A 22,078-nucleotide genomic window follows, 5' to 3' on the forward strand; every position below is an offset into this window, starting at 1 on the left:
GACCAACGGTCAATTTCGAAAATAGCTCAAGAATTTCTGAATCAGAAAGGGAGTTTTTACAGAGTAACTTTGAGGAACAAGAAGTTTTGACCTGTCTGAAGATGTGTGCAAGTGACAAGGCCCCAGGTCCGGATGGATACACAATGGGTTTTTTCAGAAAGTGTTGGGACATTTTAAAGGAAGACATCATGGCGGCCTTCAACAACTTCTATTCTCAGGAGATGTTTGAGAAAGGCTTCAATGCAACATATATAGCTTTGATTCCAAAGAAGACAGGTGCGAAAGAATTGAGAGATTTCAGACCGATCAGTCTGATAGGGAGCTTCTACAAATTGCTCTCAAAAGTCTTAACCGAAAGACTTGGTAGGGAAAATTGTCGATGCTCAACAAATGGCTTTCATCAAAGGAAGACAAATAATAGATGTTGTGTTGATTGCCAACAAAGCTGTGGATTCAAGAATAAAAAAGAAGGAACCTGGAATCTTATGCAAATTAGATATTGAGAAGGCCTATGATCATGTAAATTGGAGCTTTCTACTCAGAATGTTAGAACTAATGGGTTTTGGGCAGAAATGGAATAGATGGATGAAATTTTGCATATCTACTGTAAAATTCTCCATTCTCATAAATGGATCTCCTAAAGGTTTTTTCCATTCACACAGAGGTCTAAGACAAGGTGATCCTTTATCTCCCTTTCTATTCATTATAGCCATGGAAGGATTGAACAACATGATCAAAAAGGCTAAAGTCAGTGGATGGGTTAAAGGTTTTGAGGTAAACAGGAGTGGGGCAAAACAATCTAGAGATCACACATCTCCAATATGCTGCTGATACTCTAGTCTTCTGTGATGCCGAAAAGGACCAACTTAGATTCCTAAGAATCATTTTGGTCTTATTTGAGGGAGTCTCAGTATTACATATCAACTGGAGAAAGAGCAATATTTTTCCCATTAATTAATGAAGTTAACAACATGAAGCAACTGACACAGATATTGGGAGGAGAAGTTGGGTCCCTACCAATTGTTTACCTTGGGATGCCTCTTGGTGCAAGATCCAAATCAAAAGAAATATGGAATTCAGTCATAAAAAAGTGTGAGAAGAAGTTGTCAAGATGGAAATCACAATACCTATCTTTGGGGGGCAGGCTAGTTCTAATCAACTCAGTATTAGACTCACTCCCTACTTATATGATGTCTTTGTTCACAATTCCAGCAGGCATTTTACAGAGATTAGACAAACTCCGAAGATCATTCCTTTGGCAAGGTAATAAGGAGAAAAAGGTCTTCCATTTAGTTAAATGGAAGACACTCACAATGGATAAAAAACAAGGTGGTTTAGGAATAAGGAATTTGAAGAATCATAGCAAGGCTCTTAGAATGAAATGGTTATGGAAGTACTCTCAAGAACCCCAATCTTTATGGGGCAAAGTGATCAAAGCAAAGTATGGTGAGGAAAATAACTGGGTGTCAAAAAAAGTCAGAACATCATATGGAGTAAGTGTGTGGAAATCCATCAGAGAACTTTGGCCTATAATGAAGAATCACTCCTCCATAAGAGTGAACAACGGAAGGAACACATCATTCTGGAATGATAATTGGTTAGGAAACGGAAGCTTAAAGGAAAGATACCCCGATATGTTTGGTTTAGCACAAAACCAGCATAAGACAGTAGTTGATATGAGGAGTCATCAAGGATGGGAAATCGCTCTAAGAAGACAGTTGAATGACTGGGAGATAACAAGATTAGCTGACCTTTACAAAGAGCTGGAAGCATTTAAAGGATTACAGGAAGGTTTTGATTCACTTTGGTGGAAGAGGCACAACAGAGGGGTTTACCGAGTGAAGGATGCATATAAGATTTTGAATCATAATAATCAACAGGTGGACCCATGGCCTTGGAAACATATATGGAAAACAAAGATTTCATACAAGGTAGCTTGCTTCACTTGGCTACTAGCAAAGGAGGCGGTATTAACCCAGGATAATCTCATAAAAAGGGGAATTTCTCAGTGATCAAGATGTTTTCTGTGCGGGGAAAATGCTGAAACTGTCACACATTTGTTTCTACATTGCAAGATTACAGACCAACTATGGAAAATCTTTATTAGTCTTAGGGGTATTTCATGGTCAATGCCATACAGGCTTAAAGATGTCCTTTATAGCTGGGAAGAAGCTGGAGCTGAAGCAACTAGTAGAGATAGATGGAGGACTGTCCCGGCTTGTATCTGGTAGACAGTTTGGAGGGAAAGGAACAATAGATGTTTTGAAGATAGAAGCAATCCAGTGCAGAAGATAAAACTCAATTGTATTCTTCTTTTTTGTTTTTGGTGCAAACACATTTACATAGAAGATATATTGACAATCATAGACATACTAGGATCTTGCTAGGTCTCGAATTAGAACATCTACTAATCCTCTCCATGTAAATCTGGTTTTCAGTGCAACCTATGTACTGATGTTTTTAATATATACAATAGTTACCAATTCAAAAAACAAAAAAGAAAGGGGCAGAAACTGTAAAAACTTTCAAGGATGTCTACATATATCACAAGAAGAAACTAAAAAGTACAAAGCTCCAAAAGTGAAATAGAGTCACTATGTAAAGACAAGATATGTTGAGGATGATCACTTAATTGTTTACCATACAAAACCTAGACAACAATGCAAAGATAATGCCTTTACCCGGCTCTAAGTACCTTGAAACGAGCATGAAGTGTTAACAATATATCATTCACTAACGGTGCTGGCCAAGCTGGGTCTGACAGTTCTGAAGCGATGATGGATTCCAATTCATCAAAAGACTCGTGAGGGCTTTGCATCCATATCAGTGCTTTTATTACCATTGCACGAACATAAACACATTCACATGCAACAGTTGTCCGCACCACCTCCATTAATGATGCCAATAAACTTGCAATTGTGTCCTTGGCACCAGTGGCATTAGATATCGAGGAAACTCGGCGTATGCCTAACCAAGGACAAGAAAATCAAAAAAAAGAGATGGAAGAATCAGGAGGAGTGACAATTCCGGATCCAACAAAGAGAACACAAAGACCATTGAAGAATTGAGGCCAGACTCCAATTATAATATGAGAGAAAACTGAGTTACTCCAACTAAATAAAGCCAACAAGTAAGCTATTCTTTACAGGACATAAAAGCAGCAGGTAATTCACAAAGAAAAATTACCTTAAGAGATGCAAAATCTATAAGTAAAAACGATGCGGGAAAAGACTGATATAATTAGTAATAGCATAAGAAAAATAATTCAACTTTTTTGAGAAAGGTAACAATATTACATATCTTTAGCACAAAGGCTGTGCTAAGAGCCATACTTACAGGTCATAGCAAGCAAAAGTATGTCCTTGTTCTTCTTGCAAAGACTATGATGTCTAACCACGGATCACATGACCTACAAATTCTTCTTTACACCAAAAGTAAAACAAGAGTAAACAATCCGTCTTGATTTATATATAGGGCTGCTAGATCCATCAAAACACCTTGTATTTCTCTCCCTCCACACAGTCCACCATATGATGGAATGGTTTTCCACCATTTGTTCTGTCTAACCAAACCTTGGAGCTGGTCCAGTATGCTCGTAACACCCTGTTTGTTTTAAGGATGGTCCATTGCAGTCCTTTCATGCTTCAGGAAAAGTTGCCAGAGTAGATCAGTTACTTCACAATGCGCAAAGAAAAAATAAAGATGACTATTGCTCTCTGCTTCCTTTCCACATACAGTGGCGGAGCCACCTTTGTCCAAGGAGTGTCAATTGACACCCTTTCGCCTGAAACTTACAATGTGTAGCTAGGTAAAATCTTTTTTTATGTATATATACTATATGTTAAATCCTCTTGACTTCTTCATGTGTTGTCTTCTTTATATTTTGCACTCCCTTAGTGAAAATCCTAGGTTCCGCCACTGTCCATAGGTAACATCTTGAGCAAAGCTGCAATCCCTCTCTTCAAATTCTCTTGAGTCAAATGAGCATCCTTGACAACTAGCCACACAACGTGATACATTAAATGGTATTTCAGCTTCTGAACAGATTTCCAATGCCAATTGTAAAACTGCTGTCCTGTAATACTACTTCATTTTGCTCATCCTATTTTAGTTACATGTGCTACATATTCATCTATCATGTCATTTCATGAAATTGTGAGCCCTGATATCTAAAATGTCTGTACTTAGGCACTGCAATCCGTCTAATCGCCTTAACTTCATTCTTCGTGTGTCCGCCAGTCGTGTATATACTATATCTTACCTTTACTTATCCTCAACCAGTCGTGTATATACTATATCTTACCTTTACTTATCCTCAACCCTTACTCTCTAGTCTAGACTAATTCTGCATAGTTCAAGCTTTTAGTTGACTCCCTCGCTGGTTTCATCCATTTAACACAATATCTTTTGCAAATAACACACCATGAACTCTATCCTGTATTATATTGGTTAGCTCATCCAGAACTACAGTAAGTAAGTATAAGGCTCAAGGCAAATAGCTAATGTGAACCCACGATTATGGGAAACTTCTTTATATCTCCTCTCACAGTCCACAAATTTTGTGATGGCTCCTATGTATATATCTTAGGTGCTCTCCAAAACTGGAAACTCTCTACATCTCATGCTTATTCTCTCTCTATGACCCAAAACTGCAAATTCCTTATATAGCCCATCTGTTACTCTATTTTAAGACCTTGAGAAAGATCATTTGCACCACATACAAGCAATTAATGAATTCTTCAACCGGTATGGCTTTTACAAACCATTCCATATCACAAAGAGAGAGAGAGAGGGGGGGGAGAGGGAGAGACCACGAATTATGGCTAAAATGCATATTCATTTTCATTACCTTCAGGGTGAGAAGTTTCATTATGATCTTGATCATATGAGTCGTTATTCTCAGGAAAGGTGTTAACATAAGCTCCTTCGTCAATATCTTGTAAGCCCAAAGCAAAAGCTGCAGCACGACTTTTACCCATTTCTTGCACCACCCGTGCTGCTGCATGAAGTACAGGCCGAGAGAAACTGCGAAAAGAACTCTCCAATCTGCCAAAATGAAGGGTGTTATCTTACCAATTCAGAACGAAAAAGTTGAACCTATGGGTTAGGAGGGGGCAGAGAGCAATAGAACAAGCTTGAGAACCTCCTCATCACAAGTTTGATCAAAGGTTGAGGACGCCTTGTCTTTGAAGACTTATCTTTGGAGGACTTTGACGGAGCTGCATCCTTTGATTCAGAATTTGAGTCTTTAGCTGATGGTGCTTCTGGAAGCTTAAGAATTTCTCTGGTCAGTCTATACCACCCAGCGGCTCGTTCCTCAGTCCTACAGAGTCCAGAAGTCCACAGAAGATCAAGTATTCATCAATCTTACAAATTAGGCAGTCTACAACATTAGGAAAAGAAAAGTTCTGTAGAAGGAGCTACCTCTCAGCATTATCAACTTTACCCAGCACACAAAGGATTGCCTCAAAACAAACTCTTTCACTAGGATCAAGAAGTAGCTGATAGAGCACTGAATTGAACTGAGTCTTAATGTCTGGCCTTTCTGCATATGCAATATGGAGTTCGCCAAGCAATCAGCCATTTTATCTACTCCCAGTCTCCAAACAGAAAAGGAACTTGCTTGCTCAGAATACATTTCAAATAGACATACCATCTAATGACCGAGCTCTGGATATACTGTGGCACAACCTAGCAAGTGCAACTCTAGCAAGAACATCATGCATATGGAGTACATCCTGTAGAGCCCCTGATTCAAACAAATTCTGATAGTATTAGTGGCTAATAAATGACTGGGAACTCAGAGAGTTAATATTAACTTACCACCAGGCTGCACAAGTTTCCCTGCAAAAAGACAAAAAAGCTATAGTCAAAAACCAACTCTAGACCATCAATCAAATACATCAACAAAGAAATTCTACACAATGATTTCATGAAAATCACTAAAAGTATTCTTTCTGTAGGTCTTAGCATAAGACACCACAGCATCATGATCTCAGTAACAAACATTAAGACATTGCTACTTGTCAAGTGAAAACCCACAAGAAAACAAATACAGAGTTATTTATCTAAAAGGAATACGAATGCAGATAGGAAATGAAGTCCTCCTTAAAGAGTCCACACCCTGATCGCTATAAACTCATGATAGTTTGAAGAATATCCCAGAAGTCCAGAACTTCGGCACTTGTAGGTCCTTTCCTCAGCTTATTCTTCACTTCTTTACTAATTGAACTGTGCTTCGTTTACAAAACACACTGTTCATTCTACTGTTTAAGGTGTTCCTTCTCTTCCCTCTAACTGTTAAAGTGAGGATTCTCAAGTTTCTATATCTTTCCACGACAGAGCACTTCAACAATTTATCAAGAAATATATTTCTTTTTCATATTTAGGGATGTGCGGACCTCGATAGAATTCAAATTTTTCAAAGGAGAAAAACCGAAACTATGGAACCTTTGCACTGCCCAACTGTTCCTATTTACTTAACACAACTGCACTATTTATTTAGCACCACTTCCCTCCTCGTTGGCTTTTATGTTCTTGATCAACAGATAGCACTATTTCTTCAAACACAATGAACTCCAAAGCGCTCCCTCCATAGCACTATTTCTTCAAACACAATGAACTCCAAAGCGCTCCCTCCAATAAGTCTCGAACAACTGGCTATAATCAGATTTCGCTTGTTTTGTTATTTCTTTAGAATATGGACTATAGAAACCTGAGAAATTAAACAATGAAAGAGCTATAGTGTCTCTATCTTGTGAAGATTCTTGAAGCAAAGCATTAACCCTCAATGATTGGACTTACTAAGCCTCTAGGGGAATTAATGTTCTTCAGGGAATCGATAGAGTAGATATCACAATTAAGTCAATTACATGAGGCAAGGAAAAGAACAGAAACAGGACACGAAATGAAACATCCTTTTCAGTCTTTTGGGAACTGCTAAATAAAGGATCTCTCTTCAATGCATCTATGATACTTCAAGGCTTTTTCCATTCAACAGGTTTTTACCCTTTGCCAGTTATCTCTATCCTCCATATTTTTAGTTCAGACACTTGACTGAAAATAATTCTGCTTTTGGTAAAAATGGTGTGGTAAAGTGCTCTTTAAACCACCTTTTCTTTTGTAACTTTTTTCTTTTGGGAGGACAGCAAATGCTCCTGCACGCGCACCTACAGAGCTACAATTTAGGTGAAAAAATTTGCCAGTGTTCATTAACATAAAACAAGAATCAGCATCGTAATGCACAGTATTGTAAGTTAACACAAAATAGAAATTGGAGTACAGAAACTGAAGTTCTTCAAACTATTAAAGCAAAAGAAACAATTGCCAAAAGCTTAAACACCTTATTGAGAATATTACCTAATCCCATTGCAACTCCATATGGATCACTTGTGGCTAAGTCAGAGAGAATTTCTAAAGAATGCCGCACAGCAACTGGATCAGCAAATGAGACACTGTATCACCATATAAAATGCCTTAAATTTGGCTGTTCGGCAATGCAAATAAAATTTAAACAAACTTAAATGTATTTTTTAACAAAACAGAATACTAAATTATTTTAGTAGACTAGTAATAGTTTGAAACACTGTTGCAGATGCAACACTGTATGACTTTTCTGCTCATTAAATAGAAGAGATCAGGTAATAGCTTATCAAGCCATGCTGAATTTCTGAAAGGCAAGAGCATATTTAATGGCCCAGGCCCCTTAGGCCGAAGACAATGCTCTTGGTAAACTTGAAAACCGGGGGCATGATTTTCACCTCTTGACGTTAAACCACTTTGTAGCAGACATCTCCAGGATTTATTAGGCAATCAATTTACCATATCCTCCATAATATGCCAGAAGAACATGGTTGGACCATACTTCATATGGTAAAAGTTACACTAGTAGTTATACCAGCATTGGTTAATTAAGCAGAGTTTAGACGCATGTAAACCAAGAATAAGACAATTTTTTGTTTCAGCAGATTTAGTGTCTCTGATTACGACAATAGACCACTAATGAAATTGGATATACCACAATTAAATAGCAAAATGAGAAAAAATAATCAAAATCTTTGTCCATTGATTAGAAAAATATCAACACTAGGGAGCAAACAAACCCTTGCACAGCACGATGATGGAAAGCTGGATTTCCTGGATCCAAGGGAAGTCTTCTCAACGCACTCAATGCAGCATATTGCAAATTACCCCGAATAATAGACTGAAAAATGAAGAAGGGGAGAAACAGTAAGTCGACAGCTTCCAAGCAGAACCATGAGATTGGTGAAAACTTGTAGCATCCAGCCGTGTGATATCTATTTGTCCAACAGCCCTTACCCCACCCAACTACAAAAAGAAAGAGAATAATTGCATTCGCACTTCAACTTAAATCAAAACCACTTAAAGCAAGGCTCAGTTACTCAAAAACGCCATGAGTCGACTCATTCAGCAACTACATTTAGATGATAGTGAAACAGTCTAGAACAAGTCTGTAAACAGTAGAAAACCATATTGCAAAAGGTAATTATTATACAACAGATGGATCTCCAAGATAAAACACGGATGTTATTTCAGAATTTCAAGGAACCATTATATACCCGAAATTGGCTCGTGATAACTGTTACGTATCACCACTTCATCAGTGTATAGAACTTCATGCAGTTGAACTATGTGAACCGTCTTGTCTAAACATTAAGATTATTTTTATTCTAATAAGTATTGTCATAGTGGATAGAACTATAAAGAGTAAAAACCTACAAAAGAATATGATTCTCTACAATAATAATCTCATAGGTGCACCCAAAATTAACTAAAAACAAAAGATGGGCACTCATTATAGCAAATCATTTTTCACACCTTCATATATTCTCTTGTTCTTTTTTTTATTTTTATTTTTTTGACGATGGTGTTTGGGCCGCTTGGCGTACTGACTATTTCACCGCGCACCTGCTCCCACCGACACAGGTATTGAGTAACTCTGCCCAACAAGGCGAAGGAAGATGCAATAAATCACTTGGTGCTTTTTGGCTTTGCTGGGATTTGAACCTGAGACCTCATGGTTCTCCTCTCACTTCATTAACCACTAGGGCACACCATTGGGTGCTAAAAAAGTTCTCTTGTTTCCTTCCCTCCAATGTATCTGTGTAATAGCCAAAGGACCTAAATCCCATGCATTACAGCTTCTTTTCCTCCTGCAGAAAACTTAGTGAACGTTACATTCTTAACTGTAGCCGACATCCTAAAGTTTAAAGTGTTAGAGATCGTGCATTTTTATTTAATTTTGTTCGGTCTTAAATAGCCCCTTCACGTGCATTTAAAGCCCCTCAAGATCCTCCTGCCACAGCTCTATCCATTTTTACTCATCAATTCTCATATCAGGATCTCGATGTTCTTTAGAGTTTGCCCTTAATCTGTTGGAAGCCACTTCAAACCACATCAAAAAGTTCTTCAAACTATTGAGTTGGGCCATCTCAGAATCATACAGCATCAAAGTATCATTCGTCCACCAATAGCAAATGAAATAAACTATAAGCTATTGATCTTTCCTCTCCTAGCTGTGAATCCCTTCAAATACACTAATGTCACTGCTCTATCCATTGTATTTGTTGAGTTCCTCGGTAACTATAATGAATTGCATGGTTGATAGAGGATCCTCTTGTCTCAATGTCATCGACTCCAGAAGAAGCTTAAGAGAGTCTAATCATGATTAAGAACATTACCGACTCATTAGTGATAGAGTGGATAGAAAAAAGGAATGTAGATTTGTTCTTCTTTTTCTTTCTTTTTTCTTTTTTTTTTTTTTGGGGTTTAGAATTATTATTTTCTTTACCATTTCATACAAGATACATCCCTTGGTCTAGATACGTAAATATTATTCTATCCTAGCATATGCCATCTAAGTAAAGATGTATTTGCAATTATTAGTATTTTAGAGTTCCAAGTCTAACAAAAAGATTGTAAAAGACATACTACCAACTCTTCTTTGAGATTCTGTAAAAATAATTTATCAACTAAAATTTGCACTCAGTTAACTTAGATCTAAGAGAGAGAGGACACATCTTCAAACTACAAAAATCCATTCACATGTACATTGGCCCAAAGATTTCAGGTCATAGAGAAGAAATTTTGTGTTCCTGTTTGTTGGAAAAATCTCCTTTCCTCGCTAGTTTGTAATATAAGAAATTATACCCAAGGAAAGAATAAAATAATTTGCAAACAAAATTTTTGATTTATTACTGTGATTTGATGAATGTACCTCCTTATCACCTCCTTTCGTCCCAAGGATGCCCTTCTTGCGTTTTTGTGGTGTATCAGCAACCTAACAATTGGAAGTCATCAATAAACAACTTGAGCCAAACTTTTTCAATGATTGAAGTAGATAAAGTCATTAAAGAACCTTATCCAAAAAGAAAGCTACTCAAGAAAAACGTTTACAGTTGTTTATCTAACAAAATTTATGTGACACTATTTCCTTAATAGTCCGTTCCAAAAAAGAACGACGTATTTCTATATTTGGTAACAATTGACTTTACCCTTCTCATCTAGAAGAAGCTTTTATAGCCACACAAATGTTATGCATGTTCAAGGGTACAAGTTTCAAATGTTTTATAGCCCCACTAATGTTATGGGCATATTTAAAATCACAAATTTCAAAAGTTTTCATTTTTTACTTAAACCCCGTCAGATTCAAACTATTTCACATAAACTAGAATGGAGGGAGTAGTAGTTGTGTTTATTTGAGGCAAAAACTCTTAGTTACTAGAAAGCATATTTATGATTTTTCTAGCATACTAGAATCAACAAACATAGTACCTGTGGTATAGATGTACTATTTGTTCTCATAAACCAAAAACAGAAATGTTCTTTTTTGACAAAGGTAACAAATTCAAAAAATAGAAATATTTTAATAAGCCACAACCACAAAATGCTATAAAGCACACTTTACATCTTGGAAAGAAAGACAATCTGGCAAAAGATTAATTTTATGTGTTAGTGATAGTGGTGCAGAAACAACATACAAGTAACTGGCAGGGACCTAAGTAGTTGACAATGGCGTCGTTCCTTTTCAAACTACCTTCCAAAGCCTCTTAGCTTTTTATTACCTCTCTGTAAGGACTTTCATTCGCTTTGGCCACAAGTATCATTATCAACTTTTCTTAATTTTTTTGGGATAAACCACATGAGTTCATACTTCACCAACAAGTAAATCATACTCATACAGTCAAAAGCATTAGGAATTTAGGAATTAAACAGCGTAAGGATTCCCAAGCACTTCAGTTGACAGATGGCGAATTAGTGTCACCAAAGAAGATAAGAATATTGAGGGCAGGAAATTTAAAAATTTCAGGTCAAGAAAATTTGCCAAAAGAGGAAGCAAAATTTTTAAAAGCAGGAAATTTATGCAAAAAAAATAGGATTAGCTTCACCATGAGGAATCTGAATTTTCCTGGCAAAACTAGGACCAAAAATTGGGTAAGACCTGCTCTTAACATGTCCAATTTCACCGGTTCCCCGAATACTACAATAAGAATTCACATGTGAACTTCAAAACATAATAGAAGCTCCAACAACTACTCCACTCATCCCGATTTATAAGACATTTTTTCATTTTGGATGTCTCAAAATTTGACACCATCGCATTTTCACATGACTTTTACCACTTTCAAGAATTTAAAATTCATAGAACTTTAAATATTTTGATCATTGAGGTGATGTTATCCCTAGTAAAAGAGTTTTTCAGAACTTATTTTAAAATATTATTATGTTGCCACTAATATAATATATGAGTCAAATTAACATCTTAAACTCTATATCCAATTAAATGCCATCATATAAAATAGGTTGGAGAAAGTAATAATATGCCCATTTAAAGAATTATAATCAGTGATTTATACGAATTTTACATTTGATGAATCAAAACACCGATGTGTAAAGATTATTCTTTTTTTATATTTTTGATAAGGTACTGTGTAATGATTAACCTCTCTTGATAAAAATTGAACGTTCTCAATAATTTCTTTGGACCGACTCTGTCCTTTGCTTTCTTTTAAGTAATACGGAGTAGTATTTTTTTTGATAAATCAATTTTTAAGGTTAGTAATTAGTATGTAGACACCTCCTGCATAAAATGTTTATTACTTTAAATTGCATTTTGCAGCATGCCTTTATCCCTTAGGGTAAATACAGCTAAATACCTTATAATCTGATTTTGATGCGTTTAATTAAAAATGAAAAACATCTTTACTTCCAGCAGGAAAGTGACCCATCCCTCCTACTACTCCTTTATAGGAAGGAAAGAGATAACATCATAACAGGGAAAATAAATTGGCTTTACTTATCAGGAAAAGAGGACCAGAACAAAGTGGAGAGAGAAAGCATATGCTTCATATGTACCACAACAACTCAACCACATTAATAATGAAAATGCAAAGTCATATGATATAGTATGTAAAGAGAAGCTATCTGTACAAAGGGATGGATTTTTTAACGCAAGTGTAAGAATATGTGGACGGTAAGATATATGTGTGGACAAACCTTATCTAGAATGCCAAAAACAATTTCGTATAACTTCTGCGAAATCTCAGAGCTGCTAGAAGGTGCATATGTAAGAGCCTTTAAAGCTTGAAGACGCCGTGCATGAACTTCAAAAACAAAAAGAAGCATCAGCAACTTCATCAACCGTATGAAACAAATTTTCTATTTAATAAAGAAGCTCTGCTTGTACTGACGCTAAGTATGATATGTAGAAGTTAACAAACATCATGTGTAAGAAATTTCTGTCGACCCACTGAATCTTAGAGAATGAATCGATTCATAATTTCCCTCTAGTCTGCTCTAATAGCAGCAAAATTCAAACAAAATAATGCCATGGACAAATTGAAGTGCATGGACAAAAACTTTGAGATTAAGATGACAGCAGAGCAACTATTTTTCTGGTGGGTAGGAATTCAGGTTACAAGAATTCACCCACAGCCTATACATTAATCTTGAGGAGGATTCAAAAGGTTGCATTCAAGCAATGCTCAAGAGGTCAAACATCAACAACAATAACATACCCAGTATAATCCCACAAGTGCGGTCTGGAGGTCGAACATCAAGAAGGAAAAAAGGTTACTTCTTACATCCCCATTGTGGCATCATAATTATCCCACAAAAAAAGGAAAAAAATAGGTTGGCTTCACAATTCAAACTTTGGATGGGTCATGGTTTTCCTGATGCAAGAAAACTTTGATATTCACTGATCTTTTGTCAAAAGACATGCAAGAGCCATGACTTTTACGGGCATAAACCAACTCTGTAGGTCAATCCAAAAAGCATTTGACAATTTGACTAGAGAGGATTTTAACAACAACAACGACCTAGTGAAATCCCAGTACTGGGGTCTAGGGAGGGTAGTGTGTACGCAGACCTTACCCCTACCCCGAGGGATAGAGAGGCTGTTTCCGAAAGAAACTCGGCTCAAGAAGACGAAAAGAAGACGAAAAGAGGCAATATATCAGTACCATCAATAAAAATCATAGAAAACTAGAGAGGATTTTAAGTGTTTTCTTAAAAGCTGCTTCCATGTGCTTCTATACAGTCATTTCGTTACCTTTTCTAATAGGTGACAATCGTACAGTTATTTGGTTACTTCTAAGTTATATCTCGTTCTCTGGCATGATTTTTTTTTTTTTTAAAAAAAAAAAGAATGATAATACATGGATATTGCAGCTAAAAGGGTGAATAATAGTAGTAGACTTTACATTCAACATCTTCATTTAAGGCCTCTGATGTTAACCGATCTACTATTCTAGGTACCACATCAGCTCTTGTCACTCCTCCAACTGCATCAATATCAGCTAAAGCATCCCAGTTTGGTGTAGGAATCCCACCACCTGAACTTACACCTTGCGAACCACTATCTGAGAGAATCCGGGCCAGGTAATAATAGACATAACGTAGAACAGTCCGGTCTTCACACTGTTGATCAAGCTGTAATGTAACAAAAGAAAGAAGAGTTGGCCAAGAAAATCACAGTTTATCATAAAGCTTAAACGAAATTGAAAAGTTCATTGCGTCCAGCATAAGAGTAATATAAGGAAAAACCAAAAGGTCGCTCCTGGCATATAAGCATAAAACAATTTTCACTAATTCAGAGTTTCCTTAAGGAAGCTATAAGATATTTTAACAAAATCACTTCTTTTGCTAAGTAGAATAATTCACAATCTCCTCCAAATAAAAGGAAAAGAACACTAGCAATAGCAAACTCCAGCAACTACCAAATCCTTCACCATACTTCTTGTATCAAAGGAAATGCTAAAGAAACAAGAAAAATACGATTACTTGTCAAAATGCACGCATTCAAGCTATAAACACTTACCATCAGCTGGGCTGTAATTGAACACCATTTCATGCAAATAAAGGTCACAAACGCTCAATGTATGCTTTTTTGGTATTATTCTCTACTCTTGCAAGCTAAAAGTTCTTTCTAGAGCTTCTTTTTATCTCTGGGAAGAAATAGCCAATGAAATGCAGAAACAAGATTATAGAAGTTGTAAGCCATACCATAAGAAGAGATGGCGCTAAAGAAGGGTCAACAGAATTGTATACGGCCAGTTTGGGGAACACATGATGAACCAATTGCCTCTGAGAACTTTTCTGCAAGTAATCACAAACAAAAAGTGAACATTTTAAAGAAAGAAATTTATCCAGTGGAAAGTACAATGTAAGAACACCAATGTACCTGATCAGACGTTGCTGCTAGCTCGTGGATACTCCTTGCAAGTTGCGCATAAGAAACTGGCTGTACAAAAACGTCAAGCAAACTGAGACAGGTACACTAGAAAGGCACACTAGAGACGAGATCAGAAAGATTCAACCAATGTTTAGTCAAAGACGAAAAGTCCCATTGCCTTAAAAACATACACCATTTAGGTTAGCTAGGTATAGTCCTATAATATGAATCCCTAAAGCTGGCAGAGACATATTTCCTTCTATAACACCTACAAAAGGGTGGAAGAGTTATATGAGTATACTCGCAATAAACTTGTGCATTGTGCACAGCGAGGCTTAGAAGAACATTTATGCACGAGAATGAAGTACGCAAAATTAGAGATGATTGGGTGTATTCAGTAAGCAACCATATTTGTATGGGTTCTCTGCTTTCTAATATATTATGTACTGGAGCTTTTCCCAAATCAACTAAACACAAGCATACACTGGGGCTTCCAAGCAACCCCGCATTGTTATGTGTCAAAACGCACATTCAACATAGTGTTCAAACTCATGTGCCTTCCAAAACAACGGGTGTCCGAGCCTACTGCATAGAATTAGCCAGCCTTGTGGCGGCAAAAGGATTAGACCTTCCCCCATGATTGAAGCATGGAAATGAGACAAACTCAAGGCCCTTCTTGCTCTAATACTATGTTGTATGACCACCTCATTTAAAAATTTAAACTATTAGAGATGTGACATTTTAATTTATTTCTTTTAGATCTGCAACAGCAGACATTGTTAGTGCATAGGCTCCGGAATTAGGATTAGATGACGAAAAACAAAATTAATTATGAGACCCTACTTTGAAGAAAAACAAAATGATATCAAATAAGTCATAAAACAATTACGAATCAACACCTAAAAATTGCAAACTAATTATGAGCTCCAGATCACTTCAATAAGAGTGATACATAATAACAACCACTACTATGCCTCAATTCAACAGCAGTCGGGTCAACTATATTCTTTTATGACCAGAAATCCATTGTTTTTAACTTCGATACTCAGGGATACAATGGGCCTGCTACTCTAATCTTCTATTGGACCTGTAAAAGAATAGTATTATTTAAAAAGTTACCTTTTTCTTTTGTTTCTGAGGCATAATGTTGGCACGAACAGCCTTAGCAGCAGAAATGGTATCACTTTGGATCTGCATCAGTGTGCCCTTCTTCTTCCGATCCGTCGATGCAGAAGCCGCCACAGTCGCCGTCTGTGAAGGTAGTGAGGGTGGTGGTGCAGCAGGTGTCGACTGTGATGAAGTGGAGGAGGTGGATGATGGGTCTGATGTTATCAGATCCATTAACGTCGTACCAGTCGAATCCTGCATCATAACAAAACCACAAAATTAATTTAGAAAAACACAAATCAATATGAAATTTAGGTAAATTTGTTATCATCTTTTTGAGTATTTGATGGGAGATGAAATGCAGAATGGGAGAGTGAGCTTGGTAGGAAATTTACTGCCATGATTGGGTTTGATTGGTTGGTATTGTTGAAGTGAATGGAGCAGAGAGACCAAAATTATGAAATGCACATTGATGGAGAGAAAACTGTGTAAATTCTTTGTTTGTTTGTTTGAAGAAGACGAGTTTCTGCTGGGCGGTTAAACGGGTCGGACTCTTTCCATTTGCTTTCGGTTCTATTAGGGAAGTTACACCTACATCCCTCCTTTATGATTATACAGCACTCAAAGTTGGCACTAAATACCAATTAGACCCTTTAAATATTTTTGTGACAGGATAGATACAGTTACTTAGCACAACTGCACCCCCGAATCCAGCAGATCTCATGTGTGAGTTTCAATCTTCATAACATGCAGAACTAACAAATTAATAAATGACACGTATAATTAAAAAAAGTTAAAAATACCTTTTTACGAGGTAAAATAATTTTGTTAAAGCAGCAAGCTGCATGAGCAAAATACAAAGAAAATGATTGTGTCTGCTTATTTACAAAATGCTAAGCCAATACAAAAATACAAAAGAGTGACTAGAAGTTGAGATTTCATCAACATATATGCAATTCTTTTATATCTAAATGTACAAAAAATACAAGCATACACCATTTTTTAGATCTTCTTGACGGATTTTATCAACTTTCCAAGGGCACCAGTGCTCATATGCTTTCTTAGTGTTGATAGGCATGACCTAAGCTAGTCCAAACTTTAAAAATAACTTACTCCAGAGATCGATTATTGCTAAATAGTGATGAAGCTGGTGATTCACACTCTCATATTCCTTTTGTTAACTAGAGCTAATGAACCAAGATGATAAGTTAATTGTAGTTAACTATGTAACTATAGTTAGAAGTTAGTTAGTACAGTAATTAGGAGTTAGTTATACTGTAGAAGTATAAATACATTATACACTCTGTAAAAACACATGCTTGTATCATTTCCTTCTTCTTCTAAATACAGAAAGTTGTTTCTTTTGAGTGTGTCCTTCATCTGCACGTCTTCTTCCTCAAGCTCGATCTCCAGATTTATGGCAGCTAACATGGTACCAGAGCCACCGGAGTGAATCGAAGACATCTCTCAAGCTAGTCCTTCCTCTCTTTACTTCAATTCACAATTATGTGGTAAACTATCCAATTGTAGCGTGTAGCTGAAAGCCTAGGGTTTACTCTTGAAGAAGCAGCTAAAAATGGCGATTGGAGAAGAAACTTCACTTCCAGCAACTACAATTCCCGGTATTGTCAATAATGCAGCCGACACAAACTGTGTTTCCTTAAATTGACCACAATCATCCACTCTTCCTTCAACCAACAGACACTCCAGGTAGTACTCTGATTTCTCTTCAACTTACCGGTTCAGATAACTACGCAATATGGAGTAGGTCTATAAGGATTTGTCTGTTAGGGAAGAGTAAGTTAGGCTTTGTAGATGATCGATTTCTTAAGTTTAAATTTGAACCTGAACTTCATGATCAATGGGAGAAAGTAAATGATGTAGTTCTCTCATGGATAATGAATGTTGAAAAGTCAGGTTTACTTAGTAGTGAGTATATGCTTCTAATGCTCAAAAGGTTTGGGAAGACTTAAAGGAGAGATTTAACAAGGTAAATGGATCTAGGATTTTGTATCTTCATAGAGAAATTCATAACCTCAGTCAAGGTAACATGTCTGTTACTGACTACTTCTTCAAGCTGAGAGACTTTTGGGATGAGTTTGATGCATTAATGCCCTGTCATGGTTGTCTTTGTTCTGAATCAAAGAAATATGCCCAACACTTTGAGTATCACAGGCTACTACAGTTTCTGATAGGATTGAATGAGTCCTACTCAAAGTCAAGGAGTCAGATCATGATGATATATCCAATTCCTAGCATCAACAAAGCCTACTCACTACTGATTGATCAAGAGAGCCAAAGGAGTCTGGCTAATTTCACTCAGACTAATCACACTACTGAAGGCATAGAAGGAGTTGTGTTCTATCGTAGTAAAAACTCAACAAGTACAGGTGGATACTTCAAGTTTATAAAGAATCAAGTGCAATGTGAATTTTGTCATTACAAGGGGCACATAAAGGAGAATCGCTACAAACTTCATGGCTATCCATCAGACTCCAAGGGAAAGAAGAAAGGGCAGAACTCTGGAGTGTATACAAATAATGTGAGTGGTTTAGTGTTTCCAAATGCTGATGAAACTGGCAATCAACAAGGTTCTTATGGAACTCAATCAGGAATACAGCAGGTTCAGCATGCCTACATGCCTCAGTTTGCTCAGACCACTCCTAACAATAGTCCTGCTGCTCCTTTCTTCACCAAAGAGCAGTATCAACAAATACTTCAGATGCTAGCCAAAGAGAATGAAGAGGGTCCAGAATCATCCAGCAAGTTAGCTGCTGCAGGTACTCTAATTACTCTAATATCCAACTTTCTCAAGCAAAACTGGATTATAGACACAGGAGCCTCAAATCATATGACTTCTCAACTTGATGCTCTTACTTCTTGTCAGTCCATTCCTAGTTCAAAGAAGTGCAAGGTCCAATTACCTACTGGCAATGTAGTATATGTATCACATAAAGGAACCTCCTCAGTACTTAGAAATAACAACATTTCTAATGTGCTGCGCATTCCAGATTTTAAATACAACCTACTCTCAGTATCTCAACTCACCAAAGAACTTCAATGCATGGCTGCCTTCCCTGACTTCTGTATTTTCTAGGATCTCTACAGTGGTCAGGTGAATGGGATTGGTAAGGAGGAGCATGGCTTATACATACTTCAAGGAGGACTATCACAGAATTCTACAGCAACACCAATCAATAAGTATGTTCACACAACCATCTTAACTGATTCTAAAGTAGTATGACATAGGAGGCTAGGACATACTCCTATTGATATAATAAGGAAGTTATATGCTCTTAGTTCCCTAAAGAAAGGAACTCAATATTGTCCTGTATGTCTAGTTGCTAAACAGTCTAAACTATCTTTCCCTTTAAGTATCTTAGTGTCTAAATCTGCATTTGACTTAGTGCATTGTGATATCTGGAGGCCATATAGGGTTCCCTCACATAGTGGTAAGAGGTACTTTGTTACGGTAGTTGATGACTATACCAAATACACTTGTATTTTTTTGCTCAACTTCAAGTCAGAAGTTATAGTTGTACTAAGAGACTTTCCAACTCAAATAAAGAAAATTTTTCAGCTCCTATAAAAGTCTTAAGGACTGATAATGGTAATGAGTTTAAACAATTTCTTTCCAATCTCGATATATTTCATCAGAGTTCATGTGTCTACACATCTCAACAAAATAGAATTGTTGAGAGAAAACACAGAACAATTCTAGACATGGCCAGGTCTCTCAGATTTCAAGGAGCTATACCTCTAAGGTTTTGGGGTGAATATGTTATCACAACAGTCTACCTCATCAACAGACTACCCTCTAGAACACTTGGATACAAATCACTATTTGAGTTGCTTTACTTACATCCTCCTTCTCTACAACACTTGAAGGTTTTTGGTTGTTTGTGTTATGCAGCATGCCCTAGCATTGTTGACAAGTTCTCATCAAGAGCTATTTCTGCTGCCTTCCTTGGCTACTCTTCTTCTCAAAAGGGATATGTTTTGTATGACTTGAATGTTAAGTCTTTCTTTGTTAACAAAAATGTTATTTTTCAGGAAGGCATTTTTCTTTTCAAGCATGTGTCATCTTCAGGTAGCACTATTTTTCCTATATTGTATCTACTATCACCAACTAGTGCATATCCTAGGATCTCTGCTGCATATTTCTCACCTGAAGTTGGTGTTCCTTCACATGAGTCTAGTTCTACATCTTAGAAGAAGCCTTCTCATGTGTCCACTCCTTACTACCATCCAAATCCTGAAGGTGATATCACAGATAATGCAGTTCCTGGTGATACTCCCCTTAAGGCTGATCTTGATGCTGCAACACCTAGTGCAGTGGCTACCTTACCTGATGTTGTTCCTATTCAGGTCAGAAAACCATCCAGGACCAGCAAACCTCCCATCTGGATGCAAGATTATGTGGTGCAATCCCAAGCTGCTCAGTGTTCCTTTCCATCTCTACTTATGTTAGCTATTCCCACATCACTCCCTCATATAGTAGAGTTTTGGTAGCTCATTCAGCTGGTTCTGAACCTCAGTCCTTTAATAAGGCAGTCACTAATCCTCAATGGGTAGAGGCTATGATGTTGGAGATTGCAACCCTAGAGGAAAACAAAACCTGGAGCACATCCTAGCAAAACTCCTATAGGTTGCAGGTGGATATTCAAAATTAAGTACAAGGCTTCAGAAGTAGTTGAAAGATACAAGGCCAGACTGGTTGCCAAAGGCTACAGTCAAAAGGAAGGTTTAGACTATAGTGAAACCTTCTCCCCTGTGGCTAAAATGGTTACAGTTAGGTCCATTGTGGCTCTTGCTGCATCTCAGCATTGGATGATTTACCAGATGGATGTTCATAATGCATTCCTAAATGGTGATTTGGTTGAAGAAGTGTATATGCACATTCCATAAGGTTTGCAAGCCAGGGGAGACTAAGAAGGTTTTCAAATTTCACAAGTCATTATAGGGTCTTAAACAAGCACCAAGACAGTGGAACATGAAGTTGATAAAGGTGCTTCTGCAGATGGGGTTCAAACAAAGTCATTATGACTATTCATTGTTCATTGGAAAAGCCAATGGTGACACAGTTATCATTTTGTGTATGTGGATGACTTGATAATCACATGGAACAATGATAAGTCACTTTATGACACCAGCGCAAAGTTTCAGAAGAAGTTCAAGATGAAGGACTTATGGGAGTTGAAATTCTTCCTTGGAATTGAGTTTGCCAGATCAAAGGAAAGAATTCTTATGTGTCAAAGAAAGTATGCACTTGAGTTGATATCTGAAACAGGTTTAGGTGGAGCAAAGCCTTCTGGTACACCATTGGAGTTGAATCAAAAATTCACATCTGTAAAGTATGACAAGTGCATTCAGAACTTCAAACAAGAAGGTGATCAGGAGCTCAAAAATCCTAGTTGTTACCAAAGGCTTGTTGGAAGGTTGTTATATCTTACCATGACCAGACCAGACATTGCTTTTGCAGTGCAGGTTCTAAGTCAGTATATGCATTGTCCCAAGGTGTCACACATGGAAGCTGCTCTCAAAGTAGTCAGATACATCGCACCAGGCCTGGGGCTACTTATGCCTGCAGAAAGTATAGACAAGCTGATTGCTTACTGTGACTCTAATTGGGGGTCTTTTAGAGTCAAGGAGATCAGTAACTGGGTACTTGGTCAAATTTGGAAATGCATTGGTGTCTTGAAAGTCAAAGAAACAAATGATTGTGTCCGGAAGTTCAGCTGAGGCTGAGTTTAGGAGTATGGATTCATGTGCAACAAAAGTCACCTGGATGATAGGGATATTCAAGGAACTTGGAGTGAAGATTCAATAGCCTATAAGTTTGATATGTGACAGCAAGGCTGCTATACAAATAGCATCCAACCCTATCTTCCATGAAAGTACTAAACATATTGACATTGATTGTCATTTTGTTAGAGAAAAAGTATGTAAAGGCAGAGTACGTGCATACTAAAGACCAACTACCAGATCTACTTACAAATAGTTTGGAGAAGTTTCAACATGATCAACTGCTGAACAAATTAGGAGTGAAGAATGTGTATAAACCATCAGCTTGAGGGGGAGTGTTAACTAGAGCTAATGAACCAAGCAGATAAGTTAATTGTAGTTAACTATGTAAGTATAGTTAGAAGTTAGTTAGTACAGTAATTAGGAGTTAGTTATACTGTAGAAGTATAAATACACTCTACACTTTGTAAAAACACATGCTTGTATCATTTTGTGATGACCCAAAAGGTCATCACTTGTTTTAGAAATAAA

At 37.1% G+C, this 22,078-nt stretch overlaps 2 protein-coding genes across 3 annotated transcripts in view; one reads left to right on the forward strand and one right to left on the reverse strand.

Moving 5' to 3' along the window:
* Positions 1 to 16,375, reverse strand: part of LOC104210246 (uncharacterized) — a 39,779-nt gene extending 23,404 nt beyond the window's left edge. Inside the window, exons 1-15 of one of the 2 annotated variants that reach the window (XM_070174402.1) lie at positions 16,198 to 16,375; positions 15,815 to 16,057; positions 14,705 to 14,764; positions 14,527 to 14,619; positions 13,725 to 13,953; positions 12,517 to 12,623; positions 10,238 to 10,300; positions 8,103 to 8,203; positions 7,360 to 7,454; positions 5,824 to 5,844; positions 5,654 to 5,749; positions 5,425 to 5,545; positions 5,144 to 5,323; positions 4,850 to 5,046; positions 2,696 to 2,967 (exon numbers count right to left, since the gene is read on the reverse strand). In XM_070174402.1, the coding sequence (XP_070030503.1) occupies positions 2,696 to 2,967; positions 4,850 to 5,046; positions 5,144 to 5,323; positions 5,425 to 5,545; positions 5,654 to 5,749; positions 5,824 to 5,844; positions 7,360 to 7,454; positions 8,103 to 8,203; positions 10,238 to 10,300; positions 12,517 to 12,623; positions 13,725 to 13,953; positions 14,527 to 14,619; positions 14,705 to 14,764; positions 15,815 to 16,057; positions 16,198 to 16,203 (1,884 nt within the window). In that variant the 5' untranslated portion in view covers positions 16,204 to 16,375. Of the gene's footprint in view, positions 1 to 2,695; positions 2,968 to 4,849; positions 5,047 to 5,143; positions 5,324 to 5,424; positions 5,546 to 5,653; positions 5,750 to 5,823; positions 5,845 to 7,359; positions 7,455 to 8,102; positions 8,204 to 10,237; positions 10,301 to 12,516; positions 12,624 to 13,724; positions 13,954 to 14,526; positions 14,620 to 14,704; positions 14,765 to 15,814; positions 16,064 to 16,197 lie in introns of those variants that run through there. The other variant, XM_070174403.1, reaches the window with a different exon arrangement.
* Positions 16,376 to 17,852: 1,477 nt separating this feature from the next.
* Positions 17,853 to 21,876, forward strand: LOC138868700 (uncharacterized). The gene is made up of 9 exons (XM_070146267.1): positions 17,853 to 18,770; positions 18,900 to 19,037; positions 19,210 to 19,261; positions 19,716 to 19,803; positions 19,856 to 19,892; positions 20,015 to 20,170; positions 20,408 to 20,691; positions 20,887 to 21,458; positions 21,737 to 21,876. The coding sequence occupies exons 1-9, from the start codon at positions 17,853 to 17,855 to the stop codon at positions 21,874 to 21,876; spliced, it is 2,385 nt and encodes a 794-aa protein (XP_070002368.1).
* The last annotated feature ends 202 nt before the right edge of the window (positions 21,877 to 22,078 follow it).

This window comes from Nicotiana sylvestris, chromosome 5 (assembly GCF_000393655.2).
Source record: "Nicotiana sylvestris chromosome 5, ASM39365v2, whole genome shotgun sequence".
In the NCBI taxonomy this organism is placed as follows: Eukaryota; Viridiplantae; Streptophyta; class Magnoliopsida; order Solanales; family Solanaceae; genus Nicotiana; species Nicotiana sylvestris.

What these genes read in the sequence shown, in the direction of transcription:
- LOC138868700 (XM_070146267.1), top strand. Translation starts at nt 17,853, where the DNA reads ATGTCTGTTACTGACTACTTCTTCAAGCTGAGAGACTTTTGGGATGAG. An exon ending in CCCTCACATAGTGGTAAGAG is followed by an intron (nt 19,262 to 19,715) that starts GTACTTTGTTAC and finishes TGTGTTATGCAG; the next exon opens with CATGCCCTAGCATTGTTGAC. An exon ending in TCTCAAAAGGGATATGTTTT is followed by an intron (nt 19,804 to 19,855) that starts GTATGACTTGAA and finishes GTTATTTTTCAG; the next exon opens with GAAGGCATTTTTCTTTTCAA.